The 18,488-nt window shown below is 36.2% G+C and overlaps 1 protein-coding gene across 1 annotated transcript; it reads left to right on the forward strand.

Moving 5' to 3' along the window:
* Window positions 1-913: 913 nt before the first annotated feature.
* Window positions 914-15,866, forward strand: HELRODRAFT_188331 (hypothetical protein; the record flags this gene model as incomplete). Its single annotated transcript, XM_009017457.1, has 17 exons — window positions 914-946; window positions 1,588-1,782; window positions 2,525-2,635; window positions 3,592-3,782; window positions 4,131-4,260; window positions 4,882-4,995; window positions 5,491-5,760; window positions 5,905-6,111; window positions 7,578-7,843; window positions 8,499-8,892; window positions 9,336-9,400; window positions 9,710-9,817; window positions 10,692-10,932; window positions 11,133-11,232; window positions 11,644-11,771; window positions 15,094-15,177; window positions 15,785-15,866. Coding segments are annotated over 17 exons (2,718 nt in total), but the record flags the coding sequence as incomplete, so codon positions are not given.
* Between the last annotated feature and the right edge of the window lie 2,622 nt (window positions 15,867-18,488).

Here is an 18,488-nt window from a genome sequence, read left to right on the forward strand (position 1 = left end):
AAGAAAGAAGCAATTAGCTTGAAGCTTTCCTGAAATTTACTTTAATTGTCAATTAAAGTGTCTCTAAGGGCTGCTATTCATCCATGCTATATCCATAATTTGATGATTAACTGTTAAAAAAAACTTTTTGTTATTATTTTCAATTCTGGATTTTCCTCAGCTATTTTAGGTGTGTGTGTTTTTCCACTTTCTAATTCTATTTTATGTTGTGATTTTGTTAACTTTATAGTTTATTAATGGCAGTTGGTTTTGCTTTGCTTTCCAACAATTTTTATAAGTTTGATTTTATTTTTCAAATTGATGTTTTTTTTTACATTAGTTCTTAAATGTTTATTCTTAACAAGTTAAAAATGAATGTAGATGAATAATATACATTTTTTGTGGAATGTTCTAATGAATAGCAATTGATCTATGGTGCTTATTAATTTTTTTTTATATAAATGTTTCTCAAGCATAATTAACATCTGATCTATTCATGCAAGAAGTTATCTAACTAGCTGGCATGTGTCTAACATTAATAATGATGGCATTTGAAGAATTGTTATGGAAGTGTGTGAGTGATTTTGTTTGACACATGTGTTTGGTGTATATTATCCAACTTTGTTCTGCAATAGAAGGTTTTGTTTTCATTAACATCATTCTCTTCATCATCGTCATTTTCTTCATCTCATAATTCTTAATTTTCCGTTATTGGAATTAATTAATTATTTAATTAACTACTTTATTTCCTCTATTAATTAATTGTGACAATTTATAATTGGAGATGGATATGTAGATAGTTAGACACATGGAATGTAAATCTGTGATAATTAACACTAGAAAGAATGAAACTTATAGATGTGATTCAGTAAAATGTTTGCCAGTAACTTAATAGTTGTATATATAAAATGCACTGGCTCTTAAATGATTGAGTATGTCGACACCAACAACAAACAAAGAGCATGATGTGAGTGGAATTATTCATAAGTTAGGAAGTTACCAACACTGGCTTGTTGTCTGTTGCTGTTCACATCTCATTAGGTTCATTTAATTTAAAGTTGTAATGTAATACAATGGTTTTCACATGTTAGCATTGTATAATAATTAGAAAATAAATTATAAACCATCTGCCAGTGTTTCATCAATGTTGGATATTATTATTATTATTTTTATTATTATTATTACTATTACCCTATTACTAAATAAAAATTTAGTAATTTGGTTTAATCTTATATGAGGAGAAGTGTCTAAATTCATACAAAACTTACATACATACAAATTACATACGAACTCACATACAACCTGTCACATAAACTTTTATAGAGATTTACATACAAACATATACAAACCCATACATGCAAACATACAAACATATACAAAAAAAATTCATACATATATATATATACAAACTCTTCCATGCAAACATACAAACTCCTATATTACATGCAAACACACTTACATGCAGACATACAAACTCTTATATTACATGCAAACAAACTTACATGCAAACATAGAAACGCACATAGAGTTTCTTAATTATATTTTCATTCCCCTATACAAACAAATGCCTTCATATAACTCTCCTCAATATTTATTGGACAACAACAGGAATGTAACACCATCGGTAGCATCTGTAGTAGCAGCATCAGCAGCAACAACAGCAACGACAGCGACCACAACACCATCAGCGCTAATATGAGTGTCACAGCCTGCCTTCAGAAAATTAATATCGTTGGTTTTGATGACGACGACGACGACGATGAAGGACTTGGTCAGGATGATAATGATGACAGGATATATCAGGTAATTTTTATCAGAATTTTGGGTCTGATCATTATGTTTCATTATCTCTTGAATAATTTTTTTAAATTAAGGTGACTTAAAGCTACACCCACACGTTAACACATCCACATTCACACACTCAACATACACACACCACACACTCAACATACACACACCACACACATACAAACACACACACACCAATTTATACACATATACAAGGGTGTTTGCACACTTTTATGCACACATTGGCAGCTTCTAGTGTAAATAATATTTCATAATTGGCCAGATGGGTTTATGTTGTTTTGTTTATTTTTGTGGTGTAAACTGTTTTGTTTTGGTTTTGTTGGTTGGAGTAAATAATTAATTTGTTTTTTGTTGACAGACGTTGTAATTGTTACAACACACACACACAGACACACACAGACACACACACACACACACACACACACACACACACACACACACACACACACACACACGTCACAATCACATCACTTCACAATACAATTACATCACATTACAGCACATCACAACACACATATCATTTTCATCATCCCAATCACATCACATTGCATCACAATTACGATGACGTTATTCAATAATGACTCTCCAACTCAGGAGGTTTTAGCAATAAAGCTATTGATTATTATTAGTGATAATTTTTATTGAAAAATTTATTAGTTTAAATAATAATAATCAATTTGTCCTTCAATGTAATATTGCATTCCGTCATCATCTTTTCTTTCTTTTTATTGTACAGAATGTTAATGTGAGCGAGAATGATAAAGTGATGAAGATTCTTGAAAAGCTTGGATCCAACAGGGATGATGACGACCTTGAGTTACTCATGGACTTCACTAAATATATGATTGTGAGTACGTTAAATGATGACGATGGTGATGATTATAGTAATGATGACGACGATGGTGATAATGATGATGATTATGGTGATGATTATGGTGATGATGACAGTAAGGATGGTGGTGATGATGATGATGGCGGTTTATAATGAAGATGAAAAAGATGATGATGATGATGACGTTGATAGAAGGTGCTGATGTTTGCTTGATGAGAATGGTGATGATGGTAATGATAATCACCAGAATGACGGTGGCGGTGGTGGTAATTGTGATGATGATGACGATGATGGTGACGATGATGGTGAACATAGTGATGACATCATGAAAATTTGAATGATTATAACAGAAACTGTTATGTTAATATTATAGCCTGCCACAAACATGTCAGCAGTCTATTAAGAATAACATAAAAATTATTAAAAAATCTTGTACTTGTGGAATGTAAGGTTGATTGTGATGGGTTGTTGTGATGACTAATGTTCTTATTTCATCCTTGATCTTAATTTCTTTGATCATTACTTTTTTTTTGTAATGCAGTTAGATAGGGATTTGTTGCTTGTGATGATGAAGCTGCAGATCATTTGACCTTAGAAATCTTTTTTTTATGATTCATCACTAATTTATGCAACGCCAAAAAATGGTTTCAGCTTTGGTTTCTAATTTTATCGCTACTGCCTGTAGTTTCCACCGTGAATTTTTATCATTTAAAATTTCATAAGTTTTAATTTAAAATAGTTGGAATATTTTTGAATTTTTGTTTCATTATGTTATTGCTGGTTGAAGTTGCGTTAAAAAATAACAACAGAAGCATTTATAGGTATGCATGCACAAAACAGACTGGTAACTCAATTGCAGTCACAATTGTTTAAACTGTACAAAAATGAACTTGCTGCATGTTACCTTACTTATCCAACTAATCTAATCTAATAATATACTTTCTTGATTTTTGTTAAATATTGTCATAAAGGCTTTCAACAATGTGAGCCAATTAGTGAAGAGAGATCTATGCAAGCAGATGACTGTTAAATGCTTCCAGCAATCTGATTGGCTGATCTTGAGTGATGGGGAGGAGCTAAAAAACTGGTATGTTGTCTTGAATGGCAGTGTCAAGGTTGTGAAGGCAGATGGTTCCATTGATGTTCTGAATGTTGGACAAGCGTTAGTAGATCATTTGTCATGTTATGTTTATTGTTGGCTCTTAATTATACAATAACTAACTAACCATTGCAGTTCACGATTATATAATCGTAACAACCACCCATTCTATTAAGTTATAAGAACACAAATTTTAATTAATTTTTTTGCCATATTAATTATTATTCAGAAGTTTATTATTGCCTAATAGATTTGCACTTTCAATAATAAAAAGTTTTAAAATGATCATCACTTTTTTGTTTGCGTTGACTTTTGTCATTTTTACACGTGGCTCAATTAATTCTAGCACTGCTTACGTAATAGAAGTATTTCCAGTTAATAAAGAATTTATTTCGAATAATTGGCAAACAGGTTTGGCATAACGAACAACGATGACGATGAGAGTTTAGTGTACAAGCAAGATGGGTGTGTCTTCACCAATCAGGCAAACTGTCAACTCTTGATTGTTGAGAAAGTTGAGTACATCAGGATATTTCACGAGGTTAGGTGCCATCCAAGTTTGACTGTCTCTGTATCGATTGCAAGTGTGGTGTGAGGACATTGATGTAGTAGTGGCCTGCTGTTGCTGGTGAACTATTGTTTTAATTTGTAAAGTTATAAAACTAGATTTTCAATTTGATGAGTTTTTCTTGTGGAGAAATAATTTATAAAAAAATACACAAATTTGTTTCATTTTGTATAATGCTTTGAAACTATTTATTTTTATTTTTTTTAGTTTTGAAATCCTTCATACTGAAACGTTTATTTCTCATGTAAGCCTGATAAACAAGGACCATTTAGAAATAAATGTAACATTCGCTATCAAAATTCTTGAAGACTGAACTGATTAATTGTTAATTGTGAGATATCGTTACACCCAAGCAAGCAAATCATCTCAGGCTGTTATCATTACGCCACCTTATGTCACATTACATCACGACCACACGTCACATCACATCACATCACATCACAATCATGATAACATCATCGCTGCTTATAACTACTCTGCATCTGTTAAGGTAGTAGCAGCAATAATGGTTAATTATAATTATTTTGATGAGTGTTTCTGTTACAAAGTTTATATTTGATGATTATGACTCATCATTCTATCACATGGTCACAGTATGAAGACAGCAAGATGACCATAGAAGATAATGGAAGTATCGTCATGATTCTGGAAAAGTTTCGCTGTTCTGATAATGACGAAGACAGAAAAAATGGCTACATAGTCGTGCAGGTGGTTTCATTAGTTTTATATTTCGAACATTTTGCTTGTAAACAACTGCTGCAGCTCTAAAAATATATATATATATAGTTTCTACGGAATAAAAAAACATTAAGTTGTTAGAGGCCATATTTTTTTTGGTTCTGTAAATCAAACTCTTCTAAACGCTGAGAAAGTAACAACATGCAAGGTGTGAAACGAGGAAAATAGAATTATATTGGTAGGTCATAGGCCATATGAATAGTGGAGATAGTGAGGTTTGAGACTGTTAGCTCTCTTCAAATTATTGATATTTAATTTCCTTTCACGTTTGTGCCCTCACAACGTTGTACACATCTCTTACTGTTATGAAGTTGTCTTCATTAATGACTCACTGCTTAAAATTATACTTGTCCGTAATTATAGGAGAATACCTAAAATATTTTTTTTAAAACAAAACAATTGAAGAATTTTTTCAAAATCTTTTGTTTGCTTTACAATTTAGTTTTAACTGAACTCGTTTACCAGGGCACAAAGAAAAAGTTGATAACCCAATTATTTGAAACTAATTCATGTGACCCAACTTACATAGAAGATTTCTTGCTGACCTATCGTGTCTTCATAGATGACCCAGTCATGATCATCAGCTACTTGTACGAAGTTTTCAAGGAGAAGAGTAACAAAAACGCCATCGCTCTTATCCTCATTCTCTGGATGAATAACCACTTTGAAGACTTTGAAGACAACAAGCAGATGCTCAGTTACGTGGAAATGTTCAAGTCACTCTTTGTTGTGCACGTTAGTTTCACTTGAACATTACTTTATTTTAGCATAATCAGTCACACAACGCAAGGCTTTATGCATAAATTCGCAACTAATTTTCACTTCGACATTCAAAAGAAAAAAATATGTAGAGCACTTTATGATGACGAAATGTTTCAGGCAATGGTCGGTCACTTCAAGATGCTGGAGATGGCGCTGGCCACACACTCCCAGCCTCGCATCATCACCCTCAGTCGATCCGACAAACAGGAAAGTCTCAAGTTCGTACTCATCAGTGCTGTAGATTTGGGAGTCCAAGGTGTGTTTGTTCTGAAGGTTGACAAGTCGTCCAAACTCTACAGAGATGGAATGAGAGTCGGAGATCAGGTGGTTCAATTGCTGACAGTTTTTTCATTAGTCGATACATTCATTAATCAATTAATTTTTAATTTGTTTCACTCCTCACTCTTCAATTATTGTTTTCCCTCCACTAAACATCATCAGTTTTTCAACCTGCAATGTTGATAATTAAAGATATTAGAAGTGAACAGTCAGAATTTTGATTTGATGATGACGGAAGCGGCAACTTCATTCATCAAAGAGAGGACGCACCTCATCATCAAGCTCAAGTACAACCACCAAGGTTGGTTAGTTGGTCGGTCAGTTGGTTGGTTGGCCGGTCAGTTGGTTGGCCGGTCAGTTGGTTGGTTGGTTGGTTTGTTGGCTGGTTTGTTTGTTGGTTGGTTGGTTGGTTGGTTTGTTTGTTGGTTGGTTGGTTGGTTGGTTTGTTGGTTGGTTGCTCGGTCGGTCGGCATTCAACTACTGAATCATCCGATGTAATTGTTCAAAATTGTTATTGCTTGATTATTTTATATATATTATATATAATCCGTCCAAGTCTACAACGATTCATTCATCAATTTGTTTCTTTTTTTATCTTTTTATGTAATTTTGCTACTATTAAAAATAATTTATTTTATACAATATAAATATTTAAAAATAAATTTGAAAAAATTTTATGCACTGAAACATTCGCTTTGTGGTTTTTATTTTAATGCTAAAGTCATGTATTTTCAATTTAGTTGTGAGCGTGGTTGCAATGAGCCGTTCGTGACAGTTTCATCATTTACGTGCCATATCAGTTACTCATAGTATTTCTGCTAATTGGAACACGAATATGCTAATAGGAACACTCACTTTCATGTGACTGAGGCCTTTGCTTAACCACCATTTAACAAAGCAATTAAAAAAACGATTGTAATCGTGTTTGACACCTGCTTCTTTTACTACTTTTGATACTGCTACCGCCAGCAATATCACTACTACAATTGCAGCTTATATTGTTATTACTGCTGCTAACGCATTTACTGCTACCACAGTTGCCGCTACATTAATTGTTACTGCTGTTTTAACTACTACTGCTAGTGCTACTACCGCTTTGGCTGCTGCTGCAATTATTCGTTGTTATAATATTGGCAGCAGCCTATTTTCAAGCGTATCCTCCGGTGGCAGACGCCAGCCACTGATTACTCGACTACTCCTATTTTTACGATAATCATGACAAGAAATTATGTTATGCTAGAAGATATAAATATGAGAAGTGTGCAAGCGAAATATTTCTGTTACAGCTCTTTGATGAATGTGAAGTTGGAAGATAATTAATAACTGCTCATAAATTAGGGGAGAATTAATTGATTGGTAATAATCCTATACTAACCATTACATCTTTCGTCGTGGTTTACATTTTCATTACCTCATTATCTCATATTAAAGCAGTTTACACACTCCCGTTATCTCATCATCTCATAATTAAATTGCTATCATTTGTTATTTTCGAAATAGCCTTCCAAAAGGCATGTGCGTTGAAGAGCGTAGAACCGCACAACAAATCCTGCTTTTATTGGAGAGGCAACAGAAAGTTTGGAAGTTTGCAGCATTCAACTTGTTCGAGCAGGAACGTGACTGACAGACAGAACAATTCCTTCAATGTGTCTCCACTCATGCACAAGATGTCAATATTGACGAGCAATGACGACGTTGACGACGATGGAGCTGTCCTAGATGACGACAATGTCGACAATGGAACTTTTTTCAGACTCACCAGATTGTTTTCTATTGGGTTAGCGTTTATTAGTCGGACTCTAATGTCATAAAATCATTTAAGTTAAATATTGTTCACGTGTTTGGGTTTTGTTTTTTGTTTATTTTGTTGAAAATTCTAATTGCATTAATATAAAATGATTCTGCAGTGTTTTTTCAAGGTTATTGTCTAATATTCCAGTTTTTGTTTCTCTTCATGTTATTTGTTTCTCAAAATTAAATGCTAAAACAAATATTCACTGATATAAAAAGCATCCCCATTTTGTTATTGAATGACCTTTTTTCATTTCCATATGAAGCATTATTTTTGTTTTTTCTGAAATTTTTTATATTTCTCGTTGTAATCTTTCATAACATCTCAAATCTTCGTGGCTTCTTTGGTTGGGTGAATAAATATTAATAATCCCCGCTGTGTGAAAACCTGAAAGTGTGTTGTTTATATAGAACAAGTGAACGCTAATTACTAATTATTGATGTGCTGTTCTGTGCTGCACTGTCTTTGGCGTTTTTGTTTCTGTTTCGTTCATTTTTCTATACTGATTGATAATGCTTATCAGTTTTTAAACTTTTCCCTTTTTTTCATCGCGGCAATGATGATCTTTAATTTTTTTCATGTAACATTTTATGAAATTGTTTGAGTTAAATTGAAATAAATTTATTTATTACATCTTCAGCAGGAAGAAATCTTACCCAGAATTATCTTCCTCATCATTGTCGTCACTTTCTTCTTCATCAACCAACACATCGTCATACTCATCCTCTTCGTCATCGTCTTCATCAACGTCATCAAAATTCAAAACTCTCTTCGTGCGAAAGAAGTGCAAACTATCACAGATAGAATCCAACAGATGTTACCAGACCATAAGCAACAGCAATCCCGATCTCCTGGACAACCACCACCTCTCCCTGCCTTCTCCCAACGTCCACCGCCATTCAAACCACAACCTTTCCCACAAACGCGGCCCCTTCATGGCCCCCAACAGGTCAACTGTTGACGGTCCGAACAATGACGTCATCATCAGGGTCTTTATGGTTGATCATTCATACAGGAATGTTTTCATTAGCAAGGTCTGTTTGCTCATCATTGAGTTGGCTTAATTTAAGATGAATAAATATTGCTATTTAGAAAAACTTTTCTGGATTGAATAAAGTATTTTTAACAACGAAAGCATAACACTAATTCATAAAGATGATGTTACACAATAATAATTCAGATAAATTTTATTAACTCATTCATGATGAATAATATTATTATAAGTCACGGTACGGCTATTATCAATCCCTACCTATTCTCTACCTCAGATTGTCTCATACTAAATTTTAGTCTTGGCTTTATGCACGTTTTCATTCCTTCTTTTATCATTCACGCTGTAACAACTTGATTCAGTTTTATATCTTACATCTTTCATCAACTTTTTTCTTGTTTCCTTTTGGGGCAAATAAAATCGACTGCAATTAATGTTGCTGATTGCAAATGTATGAATGAAATTTTGTTTGATCTGACCACACAGTACACCACAAGTCGAGACGTTGTTGTGATGGCCCTCAATGAATTTGGATGCGTTGACAATCCTGGGTTAGTTAGTCATCTCGCTAATGCATTGAGACATTACAGTTACATCAACAAACTTTACACTTGCCATATCACCAACATCACAGTTTTATCAATAGAACTACAATCACGGCAATTACATGAATATATTATAGCATTGACGATTAATTTACATTACTTTTTTGTAACGTAATTGAAGAAGCGTTTCTTTTTTATGTAACTGGGTAATGTAGATAGATCTCAAAGCTTAATTTTTGTTAAATATTGGCAATATGGATATTTTCAGATGCCTTGTTTAGACAATCATATTAGTTTAACATTTTTTTCGCGTAGATTTTACTCGTTATGTGAGGTGTTGTTTGAGAAGGAGGGCTACACGAAGACTCGCATGCTGGCCGACCACACTAACAACCTCTTTGACAGATTAGCCATCAATGCTAGGTAGGTACAATTTGTTGGCTCTATACAACAACAACAACAACACACGTTTAAAAGACATTTTCCCCGAGATCGGGGGTTGCCCTTATGGCTACCTATGATGAAACCGAAATACCCCTCGACGCCATCCACATCTGTCACTCACCTCAGTATCACGCAACCCCGCTTTCACCCTGTCCTTCTCCACCTGCTCTCCCCATCCCAATCGCGGACGACCCCTTCCTGCCACTCCTTCAACCTCGAACTCCAACGCTCGCCTAATCCCGACCCTTTCATCCCTTCTCAACACATGTCCATACCCCCGCAATCTCGATCTCCTTATCAATGTCACAATGTCCTCATTCAGTCCCATCATCGACATCAGCTCTGTACTACTCTTCCTATCCTTTACTTTAACCCCACACATCATCCTCACCATAGCTCTTTCAGCCCTCTGCAGTACACTTTCCTCCTCTCTCCTCAACACCCAAGTTTCACCACCATATACCATCGCTGCTCTCACACATGCTTTATATACCCTCCCTTTCATCTTCACTGACCATTTCTTTCCACACAATACCCCACCCAGTTCCCTAAATTTCATCCATCCCACACGAACTCTAGCCGTAACTGCGCTCAAACATCCTCCATCCACGTTCAGCTTACCCCTAAGTAAACAAAGCTTTCCACTCTTTCAATGCCACCACTCAACCCCGTCCTTGCGTTTGTTGGCTCTATGTTCTCGAGATATTGAGCTTATTAGATTGTATTTATATTTTTAAACTTTGTTGCCTTGATTCGTTAAATTTGTTTCAATTCTAGTTTTATTGATACAACTAGAAAATGAAAACATCAGTTGGCAGCATTATTAAGACGTCCATGAACAACCGCACCGCAGGTATTACCTGAAACACAGCAGCATGTCAACGATAGCAGTTCCTGATGAAAGCATTCCAATTGTAATGCAGGACTGTCGTTTCACTCTCCTTGACCTGCCCGCCATGGAGGTTGCCGTCAGGTTAACCCTGAAGTCCAATGACCTGGTCAGGTCGATCAAACCATCAGAACATGTCGTTGACCTCATGTGCTCCAAACTTAACAAAAAGTCATGCAAGGCTAATCTTGAGAAGTTTTCAAATGTTTGTGTGTTGGTTTGCATTGATGTGCTGTTGATTGGTTGGTTTATTGATTGATTAATTGATGATTGCATTGTTGTGATTTTTTATCGAGTGACTGATTGCATTGTTGTCCTACTGATTAACGATTGATGATTGGTTGAATGTTTAGATAAGGACTAATACGTCGTTGCTGATTGACATATTTAAAATGAAATGTACAGCTATCCAACGAGGAAATGTTCTGGGTGATAACTGAAATTTGTTCAGAACAGGACATCATTAAGAGGATGAAACTCGTGAAACACTTCATTAAGATTGCAAGTAAGTTATCGTTTTGCTGTGGAACTGTTCAACATGGTTAAATTGGCTTACTAGTTATTGCTACCTTATTATTTCAAATAATCAATATTGTAATGAAATCTGTAACCTAAACTGTTCGGCAATTAGGCCGTTTAGTTTTTAATGTTATTTAATTGTAGTTGTGGCTTTCAATTATTCAATAGTTGATACAACTCTTTTACAATTTTTACTCACACTTGTTCATCACGAATGTTTAAATCAGACATATTTGCGTATTCATATCTGTTGTCGAATGATTGAATGTATGTATACGTAGATGGTTCCCCTGTATGATGTATGTATACGTAGATGGTTCCCCTGTATGATGTATGTATACGTAGATGGTTCCCCTGTATGATGTATGTATACGTAGATGGTTCCCCTCTCTTGCAGAACTTTGCAGACGAGCGCAGAACTTCAATTCGTCATTCGCCATAACAAGCGGCCTTATGCACGGATCAGTCAGCCGAATGAAGCAAACGTGGGACAAACTTCCTCCCAAGTATCTCAACTTTTTCGAGGTTCGTCTTCTTTATCGTCGCAACTTAAGACTGCACTAATTTTTTAAAGCCTCAAGATGTGTTGTTGACACCACAACGGAAAATTAAAAGTATCAGTTGCTTTTCATTGTTCAGTCCCAACTTAAATTCAAAAATTGTTGATGTCTGCATGTTGTCTCCATTTTTTTTAGTTGTTTAACAAGTTTATTATAATTATAACGATGCTACAAAAACGATTTTTAAAGTAATGCACTGCCTTCAACGTACACATGTTAGCAGTTGAATAATGAACTACGCATTAATGAAAAACAAAATGAAATTAATGAAATTTGTCCTGGTTATGACATTAAACTGACCCTCACTGCCTTGTGAGTGATGTTGGATCATCAAAGACTAGGCCCACCGCTTATAACTGTGGTTGCGTAAGGAAGGGCGTCCTGCGTAAAAACTAGCCAAAAAATAATACTTATGATGACGGAAATAACAATGGCCCTCAGTATCCGGCAGAAGAGGGTGCGAAGAATCTCCGGAGACCCAGTCTATGGGGTTGTGGTGCAAGGCCCTGTGGATGGTCTGGCTACTGGCACCCCACTCTATAGTGTGGCGGTGCAAGGCACTATAGATGGAAGGACTACTTGTAGACCAAGGGGTTGGAGGTTTGGTACCTGGAATGTAGGCACGTTGACAGGAAGAAGTTTGGAAGTGGTGGAGGAGCTGCAGAGGAGAATGGTTGACGTGGCTGCATTTCAGGAGATCAGATGGAAGGGTGAGGGTACAAGGTTTGTGGGGGCTAAAGGTGGAAGATATAAGTTGTGGTGGAAGGGGGATGATGGTACGGGAGGAGTTGGTGTGATGGTAAGAGAAGAGTTGGTGGAGAAGGTGTTGGAAGTGAGGCGGATAAGCAATGGTGTAATTGTGGTGGTGATGGTGTTTGGAAAAGTAATAGTGAGGGTGATATCAGGATATGCTCCGCAACAAAGTAGGAAGGAAGAGGAGAAGGATAGGTTTTATGATGATGTTTCTGACGAGATTGGGCAAGCGGGATTGGATGAGTTTGTGGTGTTTTTGGGTGATTTGAATGGTCATGTGGGGGCGGATGCAGACGGATATGAAGGTATACGGAATGAGGAAGGGCGTAGAGTGTTGGAATTGGCGGATGCACATAGCATGGTGGTGGGGAATACCTGGTTTACAAGGGAACCAGAGCGATTGATTACATATAGGTCAGGGGAGCATAGGTCGATGATAGACCATATATTGGTAAGGGCCAAACATAGGAAGTATGTGAAGAATGTGAAGGCGATACCTGGTATGCTGCAGCATAGTATGGTTGTGATGGATGTGACATCAAAAGAAATGGGGAGGAGGAAGAAGGATAAGTTTGTGGCAAAGAGAAAGACATGGAAGTTGCAGGATGCAGAGGTGAGGAAGGCATTTGAAGTGAAGGTGGCTGAAAATTGGGAGAGTGGTATGGTAAGGATGGAGATGTTTGGGAGAGATACAGGGACTGTGTGTTGGCTACGGCAGATAAAGTATGTGGATGGACGAAAGGAAAGTGTAGGCATGGTGAGACGTGGTGGTGGGATGAAGATATAAGAAGGGTTTTGGAGGTCAAGAAGGAGAGGTTTAGGGTATGGAGAAGGGACATGACGGAGGAAGCGGAGTTTGAGTATAAGAAGGCTAAGAAGGTTGCAAAACAGGCAGTGGCAACTGCAATGACGAAAGCATCAGATAGGTTAACGAAGGAAATGGAATTTGATGTGAGTTCGAGGAAAATATTCAAAGTAGCAAAGCAGTCAATGAGGGATAGAAAAGATGTTATAGGGAATGGATGTGTTTGGGATGGATCTGGCAAGTTGTGCATAGATGAGGAGGAAAAAGCTCAGGTGTGGAAAGCTCATGTGGAAAGGTTGATGAATGAAGAGAATGAGTGGGATGGAGATGTGGAATCCGCGGTCACACACGGACCTATAGAGAAGGTGACGATGGAGGAAGTTGAGAAAGCAGTTAGAGAAATGAAACTAGGTAAGGCGACAGGGGTTTCGGAAGTGGCGGCAGAACATATAAAAGCGAGTGGGGTGATAGGAATTGAAGTTATGATGAGAATTGCTAACAGTATGTTTGATGATAAAGGTATACCTGAGGATTGGCGACACAGTGTGTTGGTGCCGTTGTATAAGAGCAAAGGAGATGTGAGAGATTGTGGGTCATATAGGGGTGTGAAATTGCTAGAGCACGGAATGAAGGTAGTGGAGAGGGTGCTTGAGAGGAGGTTGAGAAATATGGTGACAGTTAATGAAATGCAGTGTAGGTTTATGCCTGGTAGGGGAACGGTGGATGCGTTGTTCATGGTGAGAATGTTGCAGGAGAATTATAGAAAGAAGAAACGAAGATTGTACATGTGCTTTGTGGATCTAGAAAAGGCTTTTGATCGAGTACCGAGAAAGGTCATTGAATGGGCGTTGAGGAAGAAAGGAGTGAATGAGAGACTTGTTAAAGCTGTGATGCAGCTGTATGAAGGGGCAAAGACAAAGGTGAGGGTTGGAAGGGGGATGTCGGACGCTTTTAGTGTTAAGGTAGGAGTGCATCAAGGATTTGTGATGGATGTTGTGTGTGGAAACATAATGGAGGGGTTGTTATTTGAGATTTTGTATGCAGATGATTTAGTCTTGATGGCTAATAGCATGGAAAAATTGCAGTTAAAATTTGACAGATGGAAAAGTGTTATGAAAAGAAAGGGTTAAAAGTTAATATTGGTAAGACGAAGGTAATGGTGAGTGGGGAAGGTGGGAAGCGAGTGATAAGTAAAATAGACCCCTGTGGGGTATTTGACAGGAGAGTGAAGGCTAACTCGGTATTGTGTATAGGATGTCAGAAATGGGTGCATAAGAGATGTAGTGGTGTGAGGGGGGCACTGAAAAAGGTGGAAGGCACGTTCAAATGTAAGAAATAGGATAGGAGGAGTAGTACAGAGCTGATGTCAATGATGGGACTGAATGAGGACATTGTGACATTGATAAGGAGATCGAGATTGCGGTGGTATGGACATGTGTTGAGAAGGGATGAAAGGGTCGGGATTAGGCGAGCGTTGGAGTTCGAGATTGAAGGTGTGGTAGGAAGGGGTCGTCCGCGATTGGGATGGAGAGAGCAGGTGGAGAAGGACAGGGTGAAAGCGGGGTTGCGTGATACTGAGGTGAGTGACAGATGTGGATGGCGTCGAGGGGTATTTCGGTTTCATCATAGGTAGCCAAACGGCAACCCCCGATCTCGGGGAAAATGTCGTCTAAACGTGTGTTGTTTGTTGTTGTACATTAATGAAAAACAAACCGAAACATGGAAACAGGAGCTGCAGGAGGACATGAACCCATCACGTAACATGGCCAAGTACAGAAACCTCGTGAATTCCAAGTCACCTAACCATCCAGCTGTACGTTCCTGATGTTCTTGCTATTGTTGCGCTTTTTGTTAGCTGATGTAAATGCTGTTTAACATGTTATTTTTATTCCAACTACGAACTGTTTGCTTCATCTGTTTTAGTACCATATGTTATTTACAGTACCTAGTACCAAAATCTAAAAATAGATTTTACAAATAGAAAAATAAAAAATACAAAATAAAAATAGATTTTACAAATATAAATATTTTAATACAAATTAATAATATTTTAATATAAATACAAATATTTTACAAAGTTTAACATATGTAAACTTTGAAGTTTCATAATAGATGTTATTTGGTGTATAATGAGCATTTCTTCACGTATTTTTCATTTGTTTCTAAATTGCGAAGCTTGAGTCATGTGATGGACGTAGATGTGCGGTTGGAAATGTTCATCATTTCCACAATTAAAATGTCTCTAATGTTGTCGCTCGATGAATGCTAGGTGGGATGAAACTAATGAATGATTTATGGAAGAGCAGATTCTTCACTACGATGAATGACAACTACCCTCTGTTTAAGATCTGAAATATATTTTGCATTTGTGCATGAAGCATCGATCAGTCAGCAAAACTTTTGAAAAATGAACCTCATAGATTCCATTCTACCCGATGTTTAAGAAGGATCTGACCTTCATCCACCTGTGCAACGACACCATGGCCTCCAGTCATCTGGTCAACTTTGAAAAGATGAGGATGCTGGCGCGGGAGGTCAGGAACTTTAACAACATCACTGCTGGATCATACAAGGTTTGTCACAACAGTTTTTTCGTTTTTTTTTATTTCATTAACTTGTTAAAAATTAATTTTTAATTTTATATAATTTTGTCACCTACTTCATCACGACCTCACCCACTTTGCAGGATGAGCACGACACATTCAAGCCGTTCAAGAGCTCAACAGCTTATGGTGACACCAAGCGTAAGAAGAGCATTCCGGTGCTTCACAAACGTTTCTATGAAGAGGTTCGTCGGGGGGCAGGCAGGCGTTATAATTATGAACGAACAGGGCTGAGGTTTCGTTTTGTGAATGAAGTTGTGAGTGACTGCCGATTGAAATTAATTAGATGGTTGATGAATTAGATGATTGAAATGAAATCGCCTATTGAAAGGTGGTCGGGGATTGAAATTATTCAATTAATTAATTTGTTAATTAACAAATTTATTTATTTATTAAACATTTTTTTTGCTTACGTTTCATTGTTTTAATATATTTTTACAGTTGATGATGAGTAAGAAAACACTGCATTATTTGAACAACGTGAAAGTGATCTTCAACGAGAACGAGCTGTCATCCATGTCCATTGCCTGCGAACCACCATGTAACTTATCTTCTCTAATGCTCCTACACTATTATCTTTTGTTCTAATTTCCTTTAGGCAATTTATAATGAATAATTTTTCTCTGTTTCGTGTCCTGCAAGTATACATTCATCTTTTATTGGTAATTAAAATAAGAAAACTTTAAAATTTGTTTGCTGTTTTTTAATACCAAATGAAAAAAATTTGTATTTAATTGTCCGGTGGTTAACGTTGACTGATGTCTTTCAACATAGTGAGAGAAGGCATGCGTGACTAAACTTTTTATTCACGTTGCACGTTTCAGTGAGCCAGCCAGCGCAAGTCAGAAGAACTTCCTACATGTCTCTGTCCTCTTCGAAGGAAAATTTATTAAACTTCTCTTCAAGTTTGTGACAGATTCCATTTAAATTCATTGATTTTGAAAATATTTATAAGGTTTCTATTATGCAATTACTTGCATGAACATGTACATATAAAAGTTAAATAAAAAAATGTTTAAAATGACACCATACAATTTTCCAACGACCCTCAGATGAGAATAGAAACGCGACGAAAGAGGACACCTCCTCTTCTGGCAAGTACACCAACAAGACCCACTTGACCGTGGACAGCAGCACGGAGCTTAAGAATGAAGATGACCCGTTCACTCCATCAAGTGGCGTCTGCCTCACTGCCCTACCCTGCATACCAGTTCAATCCTTTTCAACAACGTCATCGTCGTCGTCGCTGGCGTTGTTGCCAGAAAATAAACAAACAACAACAGCAACAATAAAAATAGCAACAGCAACAACGCAACCAACAAAAATAGTAGTCATAAAACCAGCCACACCACCATCCGCACCACCACCACCACCAAAAGCTCTGAAACCAGCCATCCTACCATCAACACCTCCACCGAAGACCACGTTAACCTTATTAATCCCAGATCGGACGTTCTTAAACCATGGTGATGGTAATACCAGGGCTGATGATAATGATGAGCGTATAAATTTTAAATTTTAATGACGTTGTTTGTTACATTCAATATGTTTAATTTCCCATTAATAATTTTTGTTTTTTAATTTTTTATTGAAATATGTTTTATTAATTCATAATTTAATCATTTTATTCTTACTCGCGGCTATTCTTTTTTCCTGAAATTTGTTTTAGCTTATTCGCGAAGTGTAAATAAAGAAATTTTAATGAATTTTAATTAATTCATTCGTTAATTCATTTGTTCATTCATTCGTTCATTCATTCATTCATTCATTCATTCATTCATTCATTCATTCATTCATTCATTCATTCATTCATTCATTCATTTAATTATTATCTCTTGGCATATTTTGTCACGCTGCTTATTATTGTGACCACAGTTTAATGAACTGAAGATGATGATGCTAATTAATTAGATGATGATGATGTTAATTAATTAGATGATGATGATGATGATGATGTTAATAAGATGATGATGATACAGATATTTTAGGAAGACAAGACAATTACATTTATTGTGCTAATAAGAACAACTAAATAAAAAGATGATAAATGATGATTTATAAAAATAATGTTTTTTTTTACTAATTTGCTACTTTAATAAAAATATGATAAAAAGATGATAAATGATGATTTATAAAAATGAAATTTTTTTTACTAATTTGCTACTTTTTATTTAAGAATGTATGTTATATATGGTTGTATATCACCATCATCGTAATTATTATTTAAACGTTACGGGCTAATGTGGACGAACTAGATTATGATTGACTGGATGCTAGTGAATGAGTGAATTATGAGTGACTGGATGCTAGTGAATGAGTGAATTATGAGTGACTGGATGCTAGTGAATGAGTGAATTATGAGTGACTGGATGCTAGTGAATGAGTGAATTATGATGTATGGTTATTCATTTTGTATCAGTGTTTGTATTTTTTTTCAAAAACGAAATGCAAATGAAATGTGTGAAACGTTTTTTCGGCTTTATTTTTCTACTTTTTGTCTGTTTGTTAAACTGTGTAATTT

Source organism: Helobdella robusta (assembly GCF_000326865.2).
Source record: "Helobdella robusta unplaced genomic scaffold HELROscaffold_2, whole genome shotgun sequence".
Classification (NCBI taxonomy): Eukaryota; Metazoa; Annelida; class Clitellata; order Rhynchobdellida; family Glossiphoniidae; genus Helobdella; species Helobdella robusta.